At 35.4% G+C, this 21,442-nt stretch overlaps 1 protein-coding gene and 2 long non-coding RNA genes across 3 annotated transcripts; 2 read left to right on the top strand and 1 right to left on the bottom strand.

Moving 5' to 3' along the window:
* Positions 1 to 1,575: 1,575 nt before the first annotated feature.
* Positions 1,576 to 4,937, top strand: LOC130054048 (uncharacterized). The gene is made up of 2 exons (XR_008802311.1): positions 1,576 to 1,687; positions 4,319 to 4,937. It is a non-coding gene; the product is annotated as an uncharacterized LOC130054048 (long non-coding RNA).
* On the bottom strand, positions 4,664 to 6,207 carry LOC130054047 (uncharacterized). The gene is made up of 2 exons (XR_008802310.1): positions 6,022 to 6,207; positions 4,664 to 5,290 (listed from the first exon to the last, which is right to left on the bottom strand). It is a non-coding gene; the product is annotated as an uncharacterized LOC130054047 (long non-coding RNA).
* Positions 6,208 to 16,791: 10,584 nt separating this feature from the next.
* LOC125670292 (cholecystokinin receptor type A-like) lies at positions 16,792 to 18,087 on the top strand. Its single transcript, XM_048905389.2, has one exon. The coding sequence runs from the start codon at positions 16,877 to 16,879 to the stop codon at positions 17,894 to 17,896; it is 1,020 nt and encodes a 339-aa protein (XP_048761346.2). The 5' UTR covers positions 16,792 to 16,876; the 3' UTR covers positions 17,897 to 18,087.
* Positions 18,088 to 21,442: the final 3,355 nt, after the last annotated feature.

The following is a 21,442-nucleotide window of genomic DNA, read 5'->3' as shown; positions in this document are numbered from 1 at the left end:
TTGACTCTAGTAACCACTAATGTACAATATACAACATTATCATTGACTTTAGTAACCACTAATGTACAATATACAACATTATCATTGACTCTAGTAACCACTAATGTACAATATACAACATTATCATTGACTCTAGTAACAACTAATGTACAATATACAACATTATCATTGACTTTAGTAACCACTAATGTACAATATACAACATTATCATTGACTTTAGTAACCACTAATGTACAATATACAACATTATCATTAACTCTAGTAACCACTAATGTACAATATACAACAATATCATTGACTCTAGTAACCACTAATGTACAATATACAACATTATCATTGATTTTAGTAACCACTAATGTACAATATACAACATTATCATTGACTCTAGTAACCACTAATGTACAATATACAACATTATCATTGACTTTAGTAACCACTAATGTACAATATACAACATTATCATTGACTCTAATAACCACTAATGTACAATATACAACATTATCATTGACTCTAGTAACCACTAATGTACAATACACAACATTATCATTGACTCTAGTAACCACTAATGTACAATACACAACATTATCATTGACTCTAGTAACCACTAATGTACAATATACAACATTATCATTGACTTTAGTAACCACTAATGTACAATATACAACATTATCATTGACTTTAGTAACCACTAATGTACAATATACAACATTATCATTGACTCTAGTAACCACTAATGTACAATATACAACATTATCATTGACTCTAGTAACCACTAATGTACAATATACAACATTATCATTGACTTTAGTAACCACTAATGTACAATATACAACATTATCATTGACTTTAGTAACCACTAATGTACAATATACAACATTATCATTGACTCTAGTAACCACTAATGTACAATATACAACATTATCATTGACTCTAGTAACCACTAATGTACAATATACAACATTATCATTGACTCTAGTAACCACTAATGTACAATATACAACATTATCATTGACTCTAGTAACCACTAATGTACAATATACAACATTATCATTGACATTAGTAACCACTAATGTACAATATACAACATTATCATTGACTCTAGTAACCACTAATGTACAATATACAACATTATCATTGACTCTAGTAATCACTGAGATGGATCATAGGATCTGTCGTCGTAGCTCAGTGGTAGAACGTTCGCTTCGTAACAGGGAGGACGTGAGTTCAAGCTTCGCTTGTGACATAACTGCGTCAAACCTAAGACGTTAACATATAGGTAGTTATTGCTCCTTCGCCAAACGCTCGGCATTGAAAAGTAAGAATTACGGATTTTCCGGATATGACCTTAAAAACGGAGTTTCCATGTCGCGGCAGGCGTTGGCACGTTAAATAACCCTCATTGCTACGGCCCTGAGCGTTAAACATAAGGTCTAAATCTGTGGTACTTCACCTACATCTGGTGACGTCTTAATGTGAGTGGAAAATTCTCCACGGGACGTAAAACAAACAATCAATAAATCGTTAGGGGCTGTAAGCTCGCAAACGAGATGACGCGTGATTTGAATACTTCCGGTGACAAACAAACCTTTACGGTTTGCATGAAATCACACAAGTTGGAAATATCCTGCAGTTTTTATCGTTTTTTGGTCGATGCAAAGAAGTGGACGCTATGCAGATAGTTGTGCAGGTAAGTATAAATGCATTCAAATACCGGTGGTAAACTTGATTTCCATTAAATAATAAATATCTTGGTTTTGTTTGTTACCACATCTAGGGCCTTCATACCGATCATCAGTCTTTAGTAACATATACGCTCAAGTAGATATAAATAGATTTACATTTATTTATTTACAATCCACAAATCAAAATGTACACAGTTTTAAAACATTGTTGCGACGTCAGTTCATTGTTTTGACAGTACTTTATTTTTCATACTGTACTGAACATAGTCCAGTATTATTAAGAGCAGTCCAGTATTATTAAGAGCAGGCCAATATTATGAAAAATACTGGACTGACAGTAAAAACCAGGAACAAAGACCACTCTTTGTTGTTCGAGAAAACATATTTATTATTTATCAAATACAATATTCAAGGCATGAAATATTCCAGTAAATTATACAAAATGAGTGTTTCATGAATAATCCGATATAATCCGGATATGAAATCGTTAAGGCACCACAGTTATAAATCCATGTCACAATCATTCATTTAAACACATGCACATTAAAGTCGCAAATTCACTGTTACATCCCCGGCAGTGATGTTTATTTCTTTTCTCGATCCAAAGGAAACACTTTCATTGAGCTTCACTTTTTTCGGCTCCGGCGGGGACGCTGTGGACGGTTTCTGAATTAAATCACTAACACTCTGTAATTGTTCATCGGAGGTGCGTTTGTAGTTGCGAATCGCAGATGACATGACGAATCTTTTATTTGCTCCCAAATGATGCTGCAGTGATATTATTATTTCATACACTGTATTCGGATAGTACTCTTTTCCTGCATGCCTTATTTCGTACTTCAAGAATAAAGAATTTCAATGCCGAATTCAAATGTTCATTTGATATAGTCAGAAGTTCGCCGTGCCATTTCCGCGCGTTTTTCCAAGAATTAAAGACGCTCACTGCCCAACGTGTCTTGTTAATGGTATTGACAGGTTTGGAGTTCAAAACAAAGTCTTGTACATCGTGTTCCTGTAAAGGCAATGCAAATCGCTCGAAATTGTCCACTTTCTCTATTTCCTGTGAGGCCTGAACTAAGAGGTCATTGTCTGCATCTGATATATCAGAAAAACAGTCACTTTTAAGGTCAAAGTTCAATTTAAAATTTGGTTTCTTCCTTCTTTCTTCCTCTAAATCCAGAATATCATTCAAAATAGCATCAGAATTCTCGTCTGCTAAATCCGTATAGTAGTATCGCGAAATTTATTTTGAGTAAGAGGGTAGTCATCATCTGAGTCCATTTCTTCAAGGCACCCGGACTAAATGCTAAAAGAGGGATGCGGCTTCTGTTTTTATACCAGTTATAAGCCTACGTGTCAGTATCATATTATGAGGGTTCCCAGAAAGGAACGTAGGAAATCAATGTTTTGTTTTATCTAAAACATTCTTTCCGAACACCCTTTACGTCCCCTCATTCACCCAAAAAAGAAAACCTGTTTTGTTGAGTACAGTCTTCAGACAATAGAAGCGTTCGAATCGCTTTCCATGAAGAACAAAACCCTGTTTTGAGGAGTACCGTATTATGACAATTGAAATGATGAGCTAACAGGTTTTTGTGAATTAAAGACATGATTTGACCTTGTGTGCCATTAAAGTTTATGAATTCCTGATATATCAAAATTATTAAAAACAAATCAGAAACGAAAGGTGTAAATATATTTGTCTATACCAATGATTATTTGTACGTGGTTTTTTTTTTTGTGTGCGTTTAAATGCATTTGTTTTTAGATAGAACAATGTTTTAAGTAAGATACAAGACTCGATGGTCTATTGTGTCAGATACGGGACTGATCACTCGCCGCTACGCGGCTCGTGCCAGTCCCGTATCTGACATAATAGACCATCTTCGTCTTGTATCCCTTACATACATCACATGCAGTCACGCTTGAAATTGTATAAATCAAATGTTTAAAGAGGGAGGAGCATGATTTTACGATCTATAGAGAGAATTTTTACGAAAAACATTCCTAGACACAGCAGCTGTATTACTACTAAATAGTACTCTTTCCAAATACAATGCAACTTCATCACTGATTTATTATCGGCGTCGCGCGTACATGATCTTGATTAGCTGCAATAATGTAGCCCTTGTCTCCTTTAAAAGGGGGAGGGGGATGTCAGAGTAAAAAACTCGGAGAGTGCTACATTATTGCAGCTAGACCTTGATAAATGTAATATTTACACAATTTTCAAAAAGAAGTGATAGTATTTAATATTATAAAACAATAAATTGTTTTAGAAAGTGGATTCATTGAGATTCGGTTGGTACTTTGTGAGGGGGGGGGGGGGGGGGGGGGGTTATAATTTGATAACATGATACGTTATGTTTTAAAGTTCTTACAACTGTATTGATGGTTTACTGGGAATATCATTATTAAACAAACCTTCTCCGTCCGCATTGAAGTTTTCTATCCTCTCTCCCTAAACCAGTTTCAGATTGTATATAATAAACAGTTTTGTGTACAGAAAAGTATTAGTTTATACTAAATTCAAGAATGTGGCTTTAACTTAAGACTAAGTCTTACAATAACTTCCTTGAGATAAAGAGAAACGTATCGTATGAAAATGATTTTTCTTCCAATTTTTTAAAATTTAGGTTAGATGGATCGATGCCATTGAGACTAATGTCTTGCAATATTGCCAGACACCTTGATACCCAGGCCATGACATACAGTTCCTGTAAGTGCTGACATACCGTCAAAGCAGTGACTTGTGGAACACCGAATGGTACAATCACTTATTTTTCAACTTTGAATACAGGATCAACATGTGTTTCACAACAAAGTTCCTGCAAAACCCACGGCTGGAAATCGGCTTAGGTGTTCACCATCTGTGATCAATTACCACAAAGCGTGTCCTTGAACAATGAACATTCCAGCGTTTTTATCCTTAAGAGGACAGTTGGCTTATAAAAAAGTTTAACTGTGTTACATAATAGCCAGGGAAGTATTTATGTCGAGAGGGCTAAAGAAAGGATAAAATCCACATACCAGCAGTCTACGAGCCAATATCAACCAAGATAAATATGTACATGGGATGCATTAAACAGTATATTAAATATTAATAACGGTTTATTTAACCGTAATCTTTTATTAACTTTTTCTGGAGTGACTTTTAAGTACAATGTTCTACATGTTCATATCTTCGGGAATTTATGAATAAAATAAAACTTGTGTGTCAAATAGTTTAGTATAAATAAAAAATGTACTACTGATTCTTATTGTTTTACTAAGTATATTTTATCAATACATGTTGATTTTGAATTCATTCAGGAATGGAAATATTATACGTATAATTCTGTTAATGTTATGTGTCCATTCAGAGTCCTTTATGATCCCGGATAATTCTTCAGTCAGCTGTTGTCCAAATAATCAAGCTGCAGCAATAAAATTCTATCACTTTGCAATGTTCTTTGTCCACTGAGGTTCCTTGATGATTCGTATAATTTTGCATGTAGTCAGCTGCAGTCCAAACAACCAAGACGCATTCATATTGCACAAAATCTGGCCCTGTGTCAGGTGATGGTAAGGATGGCTTGACTTGAGGGAGTAAATACTCTTCCTGTATTCTAAATGTAACAAAAAGTTTATATATAATGTACAGTGAAGTCTATAAAAAGAGAATCCATTAAAAAAGAGCCAAACATAAGGGATGCTTACACGGTAAAAGTCTTTACACTGTGTACCGCTTTAACTGCTTCAGAGAAAGTACTCTTCACTTCAACTATATATAACTGTTGGTAAAAATTTTCTATTACTTGAACCACTAGTATATACCACACACATGAGAAATATTTCAAAGAAAATATTGGTGAGCTCAGAAATTAATTCAAGACTTTTCTGATGCTTAATATTTTTTCTATCTGGCTGTAAACAGTCGTTAATTATACAGAAGATATGCATTCTACAAATTCTCTGGTGTTTGCCAACTGATATCTTTAGACAAGAACTGCTCCCCCCCCCCCAGCCCTGTAATTTCGTGCTAAATATATACAAACTTAATCAAGCCATAGATAATCAAGTTATCTTAATAATACCAATTTCTCCAAATTACTTAAATAATAATGATTTAAAAAAACCAGTGAAGTAATAGGCCATAATATAACCACAACCCCCCCCCCCCTCAATTTTAGCCACATCACAAAATTATCTGCTTGAGTTACATTGTACATTTGTATGTCAATTATCAACAATAATAGGCCTAGTAAAGAGAAGTAAGTTGAATTAAAAGTATAAATGAATTGCGTAATTATCGAATAATCATTAATGAAGTTGAAGATGAACATATACTTGCAGTTACCTGGTTACTTTATACAACTTGTTCTCCACCGCCACTTGAACCACTGCATTGACAATGTACTTCAACTTCTTAAACAGAGATATAACAAATGGTTGTGGTACACAGCGTTCTCCGATTTACGCATAAGCGTTGGTTTTTTCGGACGTGTAGTTGGCCCAATTCTATATACTGGTAATACTGAATCGGATTTGTTTGTCACCGGAAACGCTTCACCGGAAGTGACGAGAAACGACACTTACATCCCCTATAGAAAGCATTGCCATCGATCCCACGACTGTAGTACATACTTCAAGAAACTTTTGAAAGTCTGTACACCTCTCGAGACTGAAACTTGAAGATAAAGTTTAAATTTAGTCACTTCTGCCAGAAGTAGAGACTTCCTCCGCTACATGTACCTGTTAGTGTCTGGCTAATGTTTCTAGAGGATCAAAACTTTCATAAAAAGACATTCATGGAAGGATATGTATTTTGTAGGTGGTATATTTAGGACATGCAAATGTTTTTTACTTCTTGTTTTGGAAAATATTATGTCGTTCGTACGAGATATTATGATTTTGGCAATGAGGACATGTTATTCAGCTTCGTCATTTTTAAAATGTATATTCTAATGGAAAAATGCAAAATCACCTGTTCCAATATTCCGCGATCCGCATCCAGATGTACCTACACACATATACAATGATATGACGCCTAACTAGCCTGGGGTGCTGAAAGATTTCAACTCTTTTAAAAATACAATAACCGGGGTACACCCACTTTTGAGTTTGCGCCTTTTGAAAACAAAGAATGTTAATGCGAATTAAGTCGTAACTATGTTTACACTATGTGTTACTTATGACCTAGCAGTTGATGCATATTCAGAAAAAATATGTTACATCAACTACATATTGGGTTTTATCTGTACGAGTATTGCTTATAATGATGTGAATTTGGAAAACGAATCGTCGTTTGATAAGGTTTGATAATATTACCATTTATGGATCCCAGATTTTACGGATCCGCCTGGAATTTCTAATTTTAATGCCAGTATCTTAATTTTTTCTTTATTTTTCACAAGTTTGAGACTCTTTAACACTTTTGATAGATTTACAGAAAAATCGAACCCCCAACCGTCTCTGAATAAGAAGCGCAATTTTGATCATATGTATTGGTATTATAAACTCAGTATAGAATGCTTTATGTTTAGAAATTTTCAAGTCGTATTTACAAATGAATTCAAAATTCAAAAATTCTATTTTATATGCTTGGACATATTAGTATAGAACCAAGAACTATCAAATCAAAACAATTATCATGCAGTCTCCAAAACTTCCCTGCTTTAATGAGTGGGCGCTAGTTCTTAATTTTCTTGATGTGATCTGTCACATATTTTTTATGGAAATTTGAAATCATCTGAAATTTTGCAAAATTATATGAAATTGAACATTTTTGTAAAATTTTGTATATAATGTAAGTGTACTTAGTTCAGTTTTTTTTGAAGATTGAAAGCTTATTTTGTCGTGATGGGAAAATAAATACATGCCTCCTTTGATGTTGAAGAAATCAACTCTGTTATATAGTCGCGTCAGGTTTTTATCTATTTGTAGTGCGCAGATTCGCTTTGATTTTACAACCAGTCACCTAATGTATTTAAATGCACTATTAAATTTTGCACTTAAAAAAACCCCCCAAACAACGGTGAATAGAAATCTTGGACAGAAAAGAGAATATCCTACTTTTATCATATCGAAATTAGTTATTAGTTATTCAATTCCTTAGTTATGTATGATTTATATCAATACAATTCGTAACCTCAATGCACGCATGCGCGTTAAGGATATCATGAATATGTGTTGAACTGCTTCTTCAAGTCAATCGTATATATAATGTAATCAGTGAGTAAATAAGCAAAAACAAGGATGGTGCACAAAATGGCGTGGATTTGAGGAGACAAGTCATTGTTTATATCGGCCATTAAGGGCCCTATCACTCTGAATGTGACTATCTTCCATCTTAACGTCACGTGATTACCAAAATGTCGGCAGACCTTGAGATAATGCTGTATAGTTTTAAAAAAAAAAAAGGGGGGGGGGTAAACTGGGGACTCTAGGGTTTGGAAACTTTTAAGGTTACTTTTCTGGGTTGTTCTATGTATCCAGAAGGGGGGGGGGGGGTGGTCCCCCCCCTTTTTTGCGGAACAAAACGTTTAAGAGTTATGTAATTTTAGCGAGACTTTGAGTCAAAATGATATGAAAGATGGATACTTACATGTAATTGCATTCAGATTTATCAATACCAGCATATAATTTAATTCTAGAATAAATAAGACGAAGCACCTGATATATATTTACAATATTTTCGTCAGATACAATTCTTCTGAAAAAGTATATGTAACATAAAAGTTTTGTGTAAGAAGTAGACAATTTAAAAGTGCAAAAGAAGTGCCAGGAAATGCTCAGAATGCAGGATTTTGCACCATTTACTCCAGAGCTTCGGGTGGGGTGGGGTGGGGGTGGGGGGTAGGCGGTCCCCAGACCTCCGGCCTATTGGGAGTAACCTTTAAATCAGCTCTTTTTTTATTTTCATTGCGAGATCAGATCTGGGTGTGGCGATAAAAGTTACTAGAACTTTGGAAACAAGTTGTAAATAAACTAAGCATTTTCATGTGTAAAAAACTGCCTCAAGATTTCCCCAAGATGTTATGTACACAAGCATATGGGTAGGAGTGGAAATTGTGAAAAGTGCCTATTGAAAGATCAAGTGCTAGACCCCCTCTTTAACAAATTCCTGGATCCGCCTATGATTATGTATAATGAAATAAAAAATCACAACAAATAATTAATTTGTATATTTTTATGCCGAGTCCCCTCAAAATCCACTTGCAACTCTCCCAATCCAAGCTAACTCACTGTGACTGTACAAGTCAGAGAAGTTTGTGTTCATACATATTGTAATCTGGTGCTGGGTAGAGTCTATCATTTACGCAATTGCATATATATTTTTTGACTACATGTAAGTCGAAGTGATGTAGTATTTCGTACGAGAGCGCTACACCTCATAAACCAGATCAAATCTTAATGGTGATTTTTACAAAATAAACTTTTTCTCAAATCTCTTTAATGATTTTACACTTCAAGAAATAAAAAAATAATCTGCAATAATCTTAACCGCAAATAAGTAGGTGCCGCATAAAATGACGTGCTACAGGTGGCCTGTTTTCTGCTTGTGATTCATTGCTCGATTGAAGATAGTTTTCCCATCTGAACATCGATGAAAGAAGTTATGTAGAATGTTTCTCATTAAAGCGGAATAAAATTACACTTATCAAATGAAAAAATACAGAATTATATTCTCTCTTTCTCTCCTTCGGTGCAATTGTTCGTGTGACTTGCATCTAAGAATACCTCTCCTTACCGGCGGGTATAAAAATACATCAGACGATAGTTCCCATTGCTTTTGAAAATATTTTATTATCACCTTACAAGATAAGGTTTTGAGTTTATAAGATGTCCATGAATTATCAGATGAGAGAGAGAGAGAGAGAGAGAGAGAGAGAGAGAATATATTGGTGGTGAAATGACGGGGTTTCACTCGCCTTCATTACCCCGAGGATTCCTTTCTTTAAAAATATCGTTTTCTTTCGTTTCGCAGTTTACAGTACCCAAAATTAATTCCTAAACACGGAAGAATATTGCATACATGTATCTGCATTACGAGTGTTTCAAGTCCCGTCTCCGAGAAATTGGGAGGTACGTTACCTTGTCAATGTAACCACGAATGGTTCATTCGCCACTAGACAGTACTGAATACACCAATGTTTCTAATGAGGGGACGTTAAACAATACAAAATCAATCAATCGACGCGAATAAAAACCAGTAGTCTATATTGTGGGCGGACTTAATGACTAAATTCAACATAAACAGTGCATGGCCGTGTAATTTTGTTTTAAAGTATGTATTTGGATATTTTTACATTTCCAATGTGATTGTCTTTGATATCTTTACCAGTTGTATAATGGTAGCCTCATGGATGCGATGCAGGTGTCGCCAAAGTGTGTGTGGATTTTGATAAATGTAGTTCGTCTATTTTAACGGATGAGAATTCTGACAGACAGAAATGAAATATAAGAAATAGATTTCATTTTTTTAATACATGAGGGTAGGAACTGTAATCCACGAAGCGCTAACGTGCGTCATGAAGTCTGCCGGCGTAAAGCAGCGCAGTCCATACCCTCATATATTTTTAAAAATGAAATAATTTCTTAAGAATATCCCATAAGAGTAATGATATCTATATAATATTTGTTTTTACATTCCGACATTCAGAGTTTAGTTGACCGATAGAAATACACAATATAATGCATTGTACACAATGAAATTGAAAATTTAAAAAATTCTGATCAAGTCGTGGATTTCACCTTTGGAAATACCTAGCTACTTTTCATGTAAAAAAAACAACAAACAAAAACGTTTGTATATAGATTCCATTTCAGATGGCTTTGGTTGTAATCTTAAAGTGGTCACAAGATTTTCTTTGATATATCTTGGGTATTATTAAAGAAGAATCTAAGATATATTAAATATAAAAAGAGATGCACAAAATTGAAGCATTCTGTTTTCAAAACTTGGATGACCCCACCCCCCCCCCACCCCCACTCCCAACTATTTGTACCTACTATGCATCAAGCAATGCTTGAAAAGGATGCAGAACCCGAGTTTGCATTATTTATAGACTAAGACTTACATACTTTCCCCGTAAAATAAAGTCATCGATATTATATGCATAAAATAAAGGATATTATTTAAGGGACTGGTTCACGTTTTTTGAAAAAATAAATCATTTCTGATGTTAAACATTAAAAATATAACTCATTCAATGTAGACAGCCAAAATTTTTACCTTCTGAATGCAAGGATAAGAGCAATATCTAGCCTTAACTCGAGTCTTTTTATGTTTAAAAACAAACCAGTGAAATGTTAATTTTGTAATATAAAGCATCCTAATTTTGCATAGTCACAAATTTAACATTTAGATGACACATTTTACCTAAAGAATACTTGAAATGTGATATATAGAATAAACGTAGATCGATATCCATTTCTTTTGAAAACTTCACAAACAATAACGTACCGCAATCTTTGTTTACAAAACAAATAATCAACTCTCTAAAATGAGCATCTGTGATATTGTACACATGTACATTTATAACCTAAATAATTTTTGTGAAACCTTTTAACCACATAGGTCTTTATTATTAAAATTGAAAAACAAAATTTGGGATAATATCGTGAATCGTTCCCTTTTTAAAGCTGATTGAATTTTTCAATTTTTATCCATTAAAAAATGGTTTTATGGTTTAACTGTCAAAACGATTAGTTTGCATAGTATATATTATACTTATTAGTAGACGGAAACCGAAAGGGAATTATGTATGATTCAATATTCATTCCTAAATTTCAATTAATTTCAAATGTTTGCAAATCATGTATTGCTTTTAAACTTTAAAAAATACTCTCGGTATTTTGGAGACACAATAAAGGTAACATACACTTCTTAAGACGATTAAAGGGGGATAATACCGATACGTTCTTGTACAATACAACGCTAGTCGGCTAGAGTTAACAATAACCTGAAGGAAGTAAAAACAAACACGTCTCTGAGAACCCCACGGGAAGCATGGATAGTATTCATAAGTGGTTTGTGTTCTATGCACTGTCCGTTTTATTCTTGATGTCATTAGAGACACACTGTACGTTTTATTCTTGATGTCATTAGAGATACACTGTACGTTTTATTCTTGATGTCATTAGAGACACACTACGTTTTATTCTTGATGTCATTAGAGACACACTGTACATTTTATTCTTGATGTCATTGGAGACTTTAAAGTGATGGTGGGCACATTTCCAAAACTAGTCTGTTACGAAAAGTTCAGTTTAAAACATTTTTGTTACGCAATCCTTTGTCTTTTTAGGATTTTATATAGAAGAAAGTCCACTTGTAGTGAAAAGGTTACCTGTAGGTGTCCAATAAGTTGACAATTGCTGTCCATTATTTTTAAGACAGGACAGATACTGTCCGTTCTTAAAAATAATGGACAGTAATTGTCGACTTATTGGACAGTGCCAGATAAACCCAATAACTTATTAGACGTCTACATGTAGGCTAAAAATAAGAAAAAAAATGCAATACATTTCTCAAAGAGATACAAACTTATTTTTAAATTCTCTACAAGTAGGAATCAGCACAGATGTCGGAAAAATCACCGAAACACTTAAAACAATATCCCCCTTAGTAGAATTCTCTGCTACAACTTTGAGATTCACGACTTTTAAAAAAAATTCCATTGGCCATAATTATATCGCATCAAACCTTGAATTTGAAAGATATATTTTTCATGCTGTATTGATCCAGAGGCACATTCCGAAACTTCCTCACAACGCTTTTTTATGTTTTGTTTATTAACATATCCTGATTCTGAATTATTATTTACGCTTTCATGAATAATTTCATTTCATTTCACGAGATGGGCGTATTGTGTTCTTTTTGGCTGGGTTAATTATTTCCTCATCCAAATATTCGAAAACACAATGCTTTTCAGATTATGAAAATGCTCTCCCCATCAGAGGACGACCTGTTGATATGGCTCAGTACTACATAGTGAGTGAATATAAAAACTGCAGTTCAAGACTACTTACCCGACACTGTCCAATAAGTGAAGAAAAGAAACAGACTTCTAGGCAAGACTGGTTATATTGTCAGACTATTCAAAAATAGCTTTATTCATAATTATCATTGTCAATGGGTTTACCTGAGCCTGTCCATTCTTAGAACAAAAGATGCAATGTTTTAAATAGGATATTAACCTCAGACTGTCCATTCTGTGAGAGAAATGGACAGTCTGAGACTTATTTTCTCTCACAGAATGGGCAGTCTGAGGCTTATATCCTTTACATAGTTTCGAACTCTCAGATTGATACATATTCATATTGTTTTTATTCTGTTTCACTTATACACACGGCCAAACATGTGCGTTCAGTTTTGATTGACTTATATTTAAATTACCTGTAAATCTCTTATGAATGAGAAAAATGGAATGATATTGACATCATACATATGTAGGTACACTGTACATACAACAAAAACTTCGAATGTAAGATGATTAGCACAATGACACAACTTTTTAAATGGGGGGGGGGGGGGGGGGGGGGAGGGGGGGAACATCCCTAACGGTCCCCGTTACTATTAGAACTAGTTACATTTGGCGTTGTTACATCCCTAACGGTCCCCGTTACTATTAAAACTAGTTAGATTTGGCGTTGTTACATCCCTAACGGTCCCCATTACTATTAGAACTAGTTACATGTACATTTGGCGTTGTTACATCCCTAACGGTCCCCGTTACTATTAAAACTAGTTAGATTTGGCGTTGTTACATCCCTAACTGTCCCCGTTACTATTAGAACTAGTTACATTTGGCGTTGTTACATAGTTATGTTCCTGAGTAGGTAACAAACCCTGCATTCAATAGATTTTCCTTACCAAATCTGTTGCATAGTTCTGAGTTTACATGTCAATAATGCCCAAAAGAAATAGCCCTCGGACGTTCCTGGCATTCTAAAACATAATTCATGTGATTACCATTCATTTTTGCTCATTCTACAGTAAGTTCATGATCAGCTGGTATTTATGTAAATATTTTAACAGTGAAAGATATTTATTGGGGAGACGACGATCGTCAGCAATGTAGGAAAATTTCCATTGAATTTCCTACTTGCTGGCGATGACCGTCAAGGGTTTTAATTTATTCGAGTTATCTTTCTTTCACCTATAAAAATCAAGCTTTTGGGGTGTCTTGCTGTTACGATAAATGTACTCTATCACTTTGTCCAGTTGTGGGAAAACAAATTCATACAGGCCCTGAAGCCTACTACACGAGTGGAACAGTGAGCGAACGATGAATGGTTTGAAAACAAACGGATTTGATTGGGGAACGATTCGAAACGGTCCATGGTAAGAATGGAACGGTTCTTATCGAAAACGGAACGCTTGAAGATAGAAAAAGAACGGGCTGCGTCGGAAACGGAACGTTTTGGGTCGTTAATTGTCGGTAATGATCTAAAATAGTAAACTGAAATATGGTACACTGCACACATAGGCGCCAATACTATCGATATCCTCTGGGGTTTACATAGCCATAGCATCTTTCGGAACTCGAGATTAATTCGGATATCCCTTATTCCGTTTCGAGTTTTGTACTGTTTACGCACTTCCGTGATTAGAGATTTGAATGAGATGACTCTGGACAGAAAAAAATTATTAAAAATATACAACGGATAGACAGCTGTTATTAGAGGATTTTAATTATTAAAGAAGAATTACTGGGAGTGAATGGGGCCCTGAAACTGGCTGGTAAGCAGTGTAAATAACTTTTAATCGACAAATATCTGTCATGGGGTACGGAAAGGGGTAGTTTGAGTTGCAAGACTTGTTATATATTATGAATCAGTGGGATAAGACATTTTTTAAAACGTGTATAAATTAGTGTTCTGTGATAATGACACGTGTATGTAAGCTTCCTGGAACATGAAAAAATGTATAAAGAGACACCATAGATCAGAGAGAAATATTTATGCGTGGTTCGAATTTCCTCCATTGTTTACATATAGGTTATAGTGCAATATCCTTGACCCAGGCGCCTATGACTGCACATTGTGTTTTAAGTGAGTTCCTGCATTGTTTCAATATTCATGGTAACTTAATTGATGGCATATGTAAGTAATGGTACTCATTCGGTACACGTACACAAATAAGCCTGTTTTCACTCTAGAATACGTTGAAGACTGGTATCAAGGAAACCAGTTTCATTTTACGGTCTTACTAAAGAGAACCCTAGAGAACTTTAGAGAGCCAGGGCATATTTGATTATTGAAAGCATGTAGACAGTTTGACTATATTGATTATTGATGTGCAGATAATAGTAAAACTAACAAACTTCCATCCATCTATCCGAGGCATGGACTCCGCAAATGATACATAATAGCGGGTTAACCTTGACAGAAGCTTAACTTGGTCTATAATTGTTCAATAAACATGTACCAAGTTCTAATGCAGATGCCCAAAATGTCTACAGGTGCTACAATTCGGCACAATATCGATCACATTGATTTCCAGTCTGTATGGTACGCGTATCGTATTGTAAGTATGATATCGTGATACAGTTGTAACTTACGTCTGTCATTAATCTGAAATTATTCCAAGGCATACGTTTAAAAGTGTTTAACCCATTACTATTCGACTAATTTTCATTTGATACTTTCATACAGTTTATGAAATACAAGTTGATGCAGGAGGTATTGTGATTTTTACCTTGAAATACACACTGATTTTGAATACGGATTACTCCGTTTACCCGATCTAGATATAGGGCTCACAGTGGGTGTGACCGGTTGACAGGGGATGCTTGCTCCTCCTGGGCACCAGGTTTCACATCTGGCGTGTCCAGGGGTCCGTATTTGCCCAACTCTTAATTTTGTATTCGTTGTGGGAGTTATATGAGATTGACCACTGCTCGTTATCTTCATCTTTTCATCAGAACCTAAAATATTTTATAACATTTCTTAAGTTTGATGACAACTGACAATACCCTGAATGTCAATGCGCATAAAATGTTGCACGTCATGTATCACGTGCAATAAATCGTATCGTGAGGGAGCTCATGATACTTGAGGCAAATGATATATCTACTGAGTAAGTGAACCAAACGCTTGTTATAGTGTTTAAAATGTTTACCACTTTAATATCCTAACATTTGATTTATTTGTACTATTTTCTTTTCCCGGAAATATGTTCGTTTACCATCAAACCATAGGAGCGGATTCAACATGCAACTCTCGATATGTAGTAAAATGTAGTGAATGTAACTAATTACTATTATATTGTTAATATGGAGCAGTTTAGGTAAAATAATTTTTTTTCTAAATCGTTTTTAATTCAAAGAATTCACAATAAGGTACTGGAACACAGAGCAAACACGTATTTAAGATCCGCCGATTGTTGACAGACGTGTCTGATTGTTAAGAAAAATATTTTCTCTTAACCTTTTTCAGCTTTTCTATAGATAATATTTTACTGTTTTAAAAATTATATGATCAAACGATCAAATTATCTTTTCTTCATACTTGCAACAAAAGCACTCGCACTCACAATTGTATCACATGATACACACTTATATCACATGATACACACTTATATCACATGATACACACTTATATCACATGATACACACATGTATTACATGATATACACTTATATCACGATACAAACTGTATCATGATACACAGAAGGTGTATAGCAACGATGTTAATAGTGCACATAAGAGGTATTAATAGAAATGTTTGTCCTCCCGAAGGACACTATTTTGTTTCTATAAATTGTTTTGTATGCACACCTTGCTATGAACAAAAAAAAATGTATAAGTTATTGTAAAATTATCTCTATACCATGTAGTTAATATTTTATGAGAATAAAGAACAGACCAGCCCAACATTCGAAATGGTAAATATTACTACCAGGTACACGATAAAATTCAAACCTATTTCGGAAATCATACAAGGAGTCTTCATATAACGGAGGTGAACATATAATTTTAATAAAAAATATCAGAAACACCGCGCATGATACTAGAAATCATTATGCATGTGTGTCCGATCTTTCAGTTGAGGAGATACTCCTTGTTTGAGGAAGTCAAATAATTGGAGGAGTGTTTGTTTGTGAAAGCCCACATGTCACAAGATGAATGACATACTTACCACCGTCATCCGTATCCCTATATATATCATGATAATACTTCATATCCTGCATAAAGTCTTAAATAATGGCGAACAAATCAGACGACTACCTCCGTAACAGATGGAATGAGGAACTGTCCAACACTCTATTACCAAACTCCGTGTTTCTGGCTATTTGTATTGTCATTGGAATCGCCGGCAATGTCCTTGTGATATTCATCTATGGTCTCAAGCTTCGAGGTTTAAAGGAGCGCTATTTCATACCGATTCTAGCTCTTGCCGACCTGTTGGCAGTCTGTGAAACGTCGGGATTCAATATTTCCTACAACTTTAACCCAGTGGAGTATAGTCATCAGCAACTCTGTAAATGGAGTTGGTTTTTCGGTTACCTGGCATCGTGTACATCAATATTTCTTCTGGTGGTGATTGCGATACAGCGATATCTCAAGATCTGCAGACCTTTCGGGAGCCAGATGACATTGAAGTGGAAAAGAGTAGCTGTTCTATGTTCGTTACTGCTGGCCACGATCATCTCAATACCTATTCCTTTAACGTATGGTTTAGACCCTGCGTACAGTGAACAATATAACGTCACCGGAAGTGCATGTCGGAGACTGACCCAGGAAAATCGACTTTTATCCCTTGGGCATGCCATTGTATGTAACATCATTGTTTTTGTGTTTGTTTGGCTTCTGGTAGTCCTGTATACTTTGATCGGCCGGAGGATATATGCTCAGATTCATCAGTGGGACAAACGAAAAAAGTCCAACACAATGAGCAGAGAAGAAAATCCAACAAAGGCCATTGACCCTGAAGCAGCAAATAAAACAAACAAACAGACTATGTTTAGAATTACTTTCATGTTTATGTTGATTACATTCATTTTCATCATCAGCTTTTCTCCGAAAGTCGTGATTTTCATTTTTGAGTGTTTGAATGATAAATTTTGGGATTCGCTGCCATACAACACGAGACTTCTGGTCCGATTCTTTGACGTTCTGTTTATCATCAATAATATTGCCAACCCTTTTGTGTACGCCTTTCTAGACGTGAAATTTTCACAGCAGCTAAAAAGTATATTTTGTAGCTTGGACTACTCCCTGTAGTCCCATATATTACAGTGATATTGTGTGGTATAAAAGAAATTATACATGCATCTGACATTGATTCTAAGAATGTTCAACCACTAGAAATTTGCATACTTCGTATCATGAAGAACCAGTGTATTGTACAAAAAAATAGAATATGTTCAGTTTATTATTTCGATGAACTTTGGAAATAAAACCATTGCAACGACGATGTTTTAATTAATTATATTTTCTTTAAAGAACTGCATCGTATAGTTTTACTTGTATATACATGTACAATGTATAACTGATCAATTGTATACACAATTCAAAACATACTGGATTCACATTTAATTGTTATGCAATAAATCATGTGATTTGCTGAGTTGAAGTGGATAAATGATGAATGACTTTTGAAACAATTGAAACGCATATTATGTAATTACACAATGTAAGTATACGGATATAGGTTTGAAATATTTCTACTTACGGTAACAACAGTCGGGATTGATTAATTGGGTTGTTGTTTTTTCGTCCAGTCGAAAATTTTTCACTCATATTGAGACGTCACCAGCTGTAGGTAAAGTACCACAAATTGAGACCTACATTGTATGCTTAGCGGTCTGGGCCGTAGCAGCGAGGGTTCTTTATCGTGCTAACGCATGCCGCGACACAGGACCTTCATATTTAGGTCATATCCGAAAGACTCTTGATTCTCACTTCTAAATGCCGAACGTTTGGCGAAGGAGCAATCACTACCTATGTTTACGTCTTAGGTTTGACGTAGCCATGGCAAGAGCGGGGCTCGAACTCACGACGTTCCGGATACGAAACGAACGCACTACCACCGAACTACCGCGATCGGTATAAAGGTCGGGAAAAGACATGTATACACATATATGTACATTATTATAAAGTGATTATTAAGTATATGAAGGTTGTAAGTTGTTCCACTAAGGATACCTCTTAGAACAACTATATGTTAAAGCACCATACACCACTCGAACATCAGAGTTTACATTCTCTCTAACAATTTTTAATCAGACAATTTCTGGTTTAACTTCATTCACAAAGGTTTTGTCACGGACTATGTTTTGTGATGATTGGATTGATGTAAAACAATGCCCAAATTTTTCGGATATTTCAGTTATCAACATGAGCATTCTTCGGTCATACTACAGGTAAAATAATTCAAAACGATGAAGATAAACACCGTTAGTATATGATTGAAAAGTTCCAGCTTTCTGATTGGCTGAGATACTTCATACTTAGATATTTTATTGAATGTACAATTGTGGATACTAACGGCAAACTAACAACTCAATTTTATGACAAATGGGATGATTTCAGATTCTCCATTGACAACTTCCCATATTCCATTATCACCTGCATATGGTGTTTATATCTCTCAACTGATTTGATATACAAGAGCTTGTTCTGCGTATGGTCAGTTTTTAAATCGATGCAGGCTACAGACAAACAAGTTGATGATACTGGGGTTTCAACAGTGACGTGAATCTTGTTTAAAATCGGTATTTCGCAAATTCTATGATCGTTATAACGATCTAGTTTGCCATTACAACCAGTCATTGGGTCAAATGCTGTCTGATGTGTTTCATACCGATTGGTAGGCAGTTCTTGGCACACTAATTTTGACCACGGATGACTCCGTTTACCTGATCAAGAGATAGGGCTCACGGCGGATGTGACCGATCGACAGGAGATGCTTACTCCTCCTAGGCACCTGAGCCCACCTCTGGTGTGTCCAGGGATCCGTGTTTGCCCAACTCTCTATTTTGTTCTGCTTATAGGAATTATGAGATTGATCACTGTTTGTTATCTTCACCTTTCATCTAACAAACTAATAAAATGCAGAACGTTATATTCACCTTCATCTGCCTTCAAGGTGATTATAACATTTGATATATTCAACATCGGACCATAAATAAATTGTTAATATATTTTTGATCGTTCAAATGAAAACTCGCGTCTTTAATCACTTTCAACTAGATCATGTACTCTCGCTGTAAACAAATACAGCAGATCAGGCATTCTTTCGTGTGTTCTAGTAGCCGGTTTCGATGTTAGAAAGCATTCAGTTATCAAATAAAGCTAGCATTTTCGCGGTCATTAGGACCCTTTAGCTACTTGAGAAATATAACATTCAACGAGTTTCTAAGGTAGAGATAAGATCCCTGCCCACAGACCCGTGGAATGTCAGGGTAGAATAGGTCCTCAGTACCCCTTGCTTGTCGTAAGAGGCGACTAAATGGGGAGGTCCTTCGGATGAGACCGCAAAACCCCGACGCCCCGTGTCACAGTAGGTGTGGCACGATAGAGATCCCTCTCTGCTCAAAGGCCGTAAGCGCCGAGTATAGGCCTAAATTTTGCAGCCCTTCACCGGCAATGGAGACGTCTCCATATGAGTGAAATATTCTCGAGAGGGACGTTAAACAATATACAATCAATCAATCATGAGTTACAGGAACAACCATTCTTCACAAGTCAAGGGTTATTGATTCGTTACCTCGAATAACCCTTGACTTGTGAAAATGAGAAACAACGTTAACAAGAATTTTATTAAGAAACATGTTTGCCCCCTTTGTGGCAATATTGAAAAGGATAAACTTTTCTTTAAGAATGCCTGTGGTGATAGTGAAAAAATATGGGTTATATAGTAGTCGGGGCCACCACAATGATAATTTTCATTATCCCACCTCTCAAGATACTGAGCAGTTCGAATCATGACCTTTGACCTTGAGATTTGAAAAACCAATGGGGACATCTACTCATTAAGGGGTACCAGTGAATCAAGTTTGATGTCTGTCAAGGAAATATCTTATTATGTCTAGATTGACCTTGTGATCTAAAAAATGTACCAAGTTTGATATCTGTCAAGCAAAGCGTTCTCACGACATTGAACAGAAATTGTATTTTAATATCCAGTTTGATCCTTAACCTTTGACCTTGTGACCTGCAAAACAATAGGGGTCGTCTACTCTCTAGGGAAACCACGGTACCAAGTTTGGATATTTTATTTAGATATTAATAGGACAATATCTTACGTCCAGATAAGTTTAACTTTGGACCTCAAAATCAACAGGAGTCATCTACTCCTTATTCAGAACCAGTGAACCAAATTTGATGTCTGTGAAAAAAGAGTTCTCAAGATATTGAGCAGATGGTATCTTACTATGTCCAGTTTGACCTTGATCTTTGACCTTAGAGGTAATCTACTTCTTAGGAGAAAGCCAGTGTACGAAGTGTTATGTTTCATAAGCAAATAGTTCTCAAGTTATTGCGCGGACATTTCTTAATGCCCATTTTGACACTTGACCGTGTGATCTCAAAATCCATACAAGTAGCCTACTCCTTAGGCAGAACCAGTGTACCAAGTTTGATATATATCAAGCAAAGCATTCTCAAGATATTGAGCTGACAATATCTATTATGTCCAGTTTGACCTTGTGACATGAAAATTGATAATATCATCTACTTTCTGGTAACTGGTAAGCAAAGGATTCTTTAGATATTGAGCGGATAAGATTTGGTCGCTAAATACCTATGATTTTCATTCCGGGCTAT

Source organism: Ostrea edulis, chromosome 4, assembly GCF_947568905.1.
Source record: "Ostrea edulis chromosome 4, xbOstEdul1.1, whole genome shotgun sequence".
Taxonomy (NCBI): domain Eukaryota; kingdom Metazoa; phylum Mollusca; class Bivalvia; order Ostreida; family Ostreidae; genus Ostrea; species Ostrea edulis.
The sequence above is the reverse complement of the archived record's forward strand: the minus strand, read 5'-3'. Positions and strand labels throughout refer to the sequence as shown.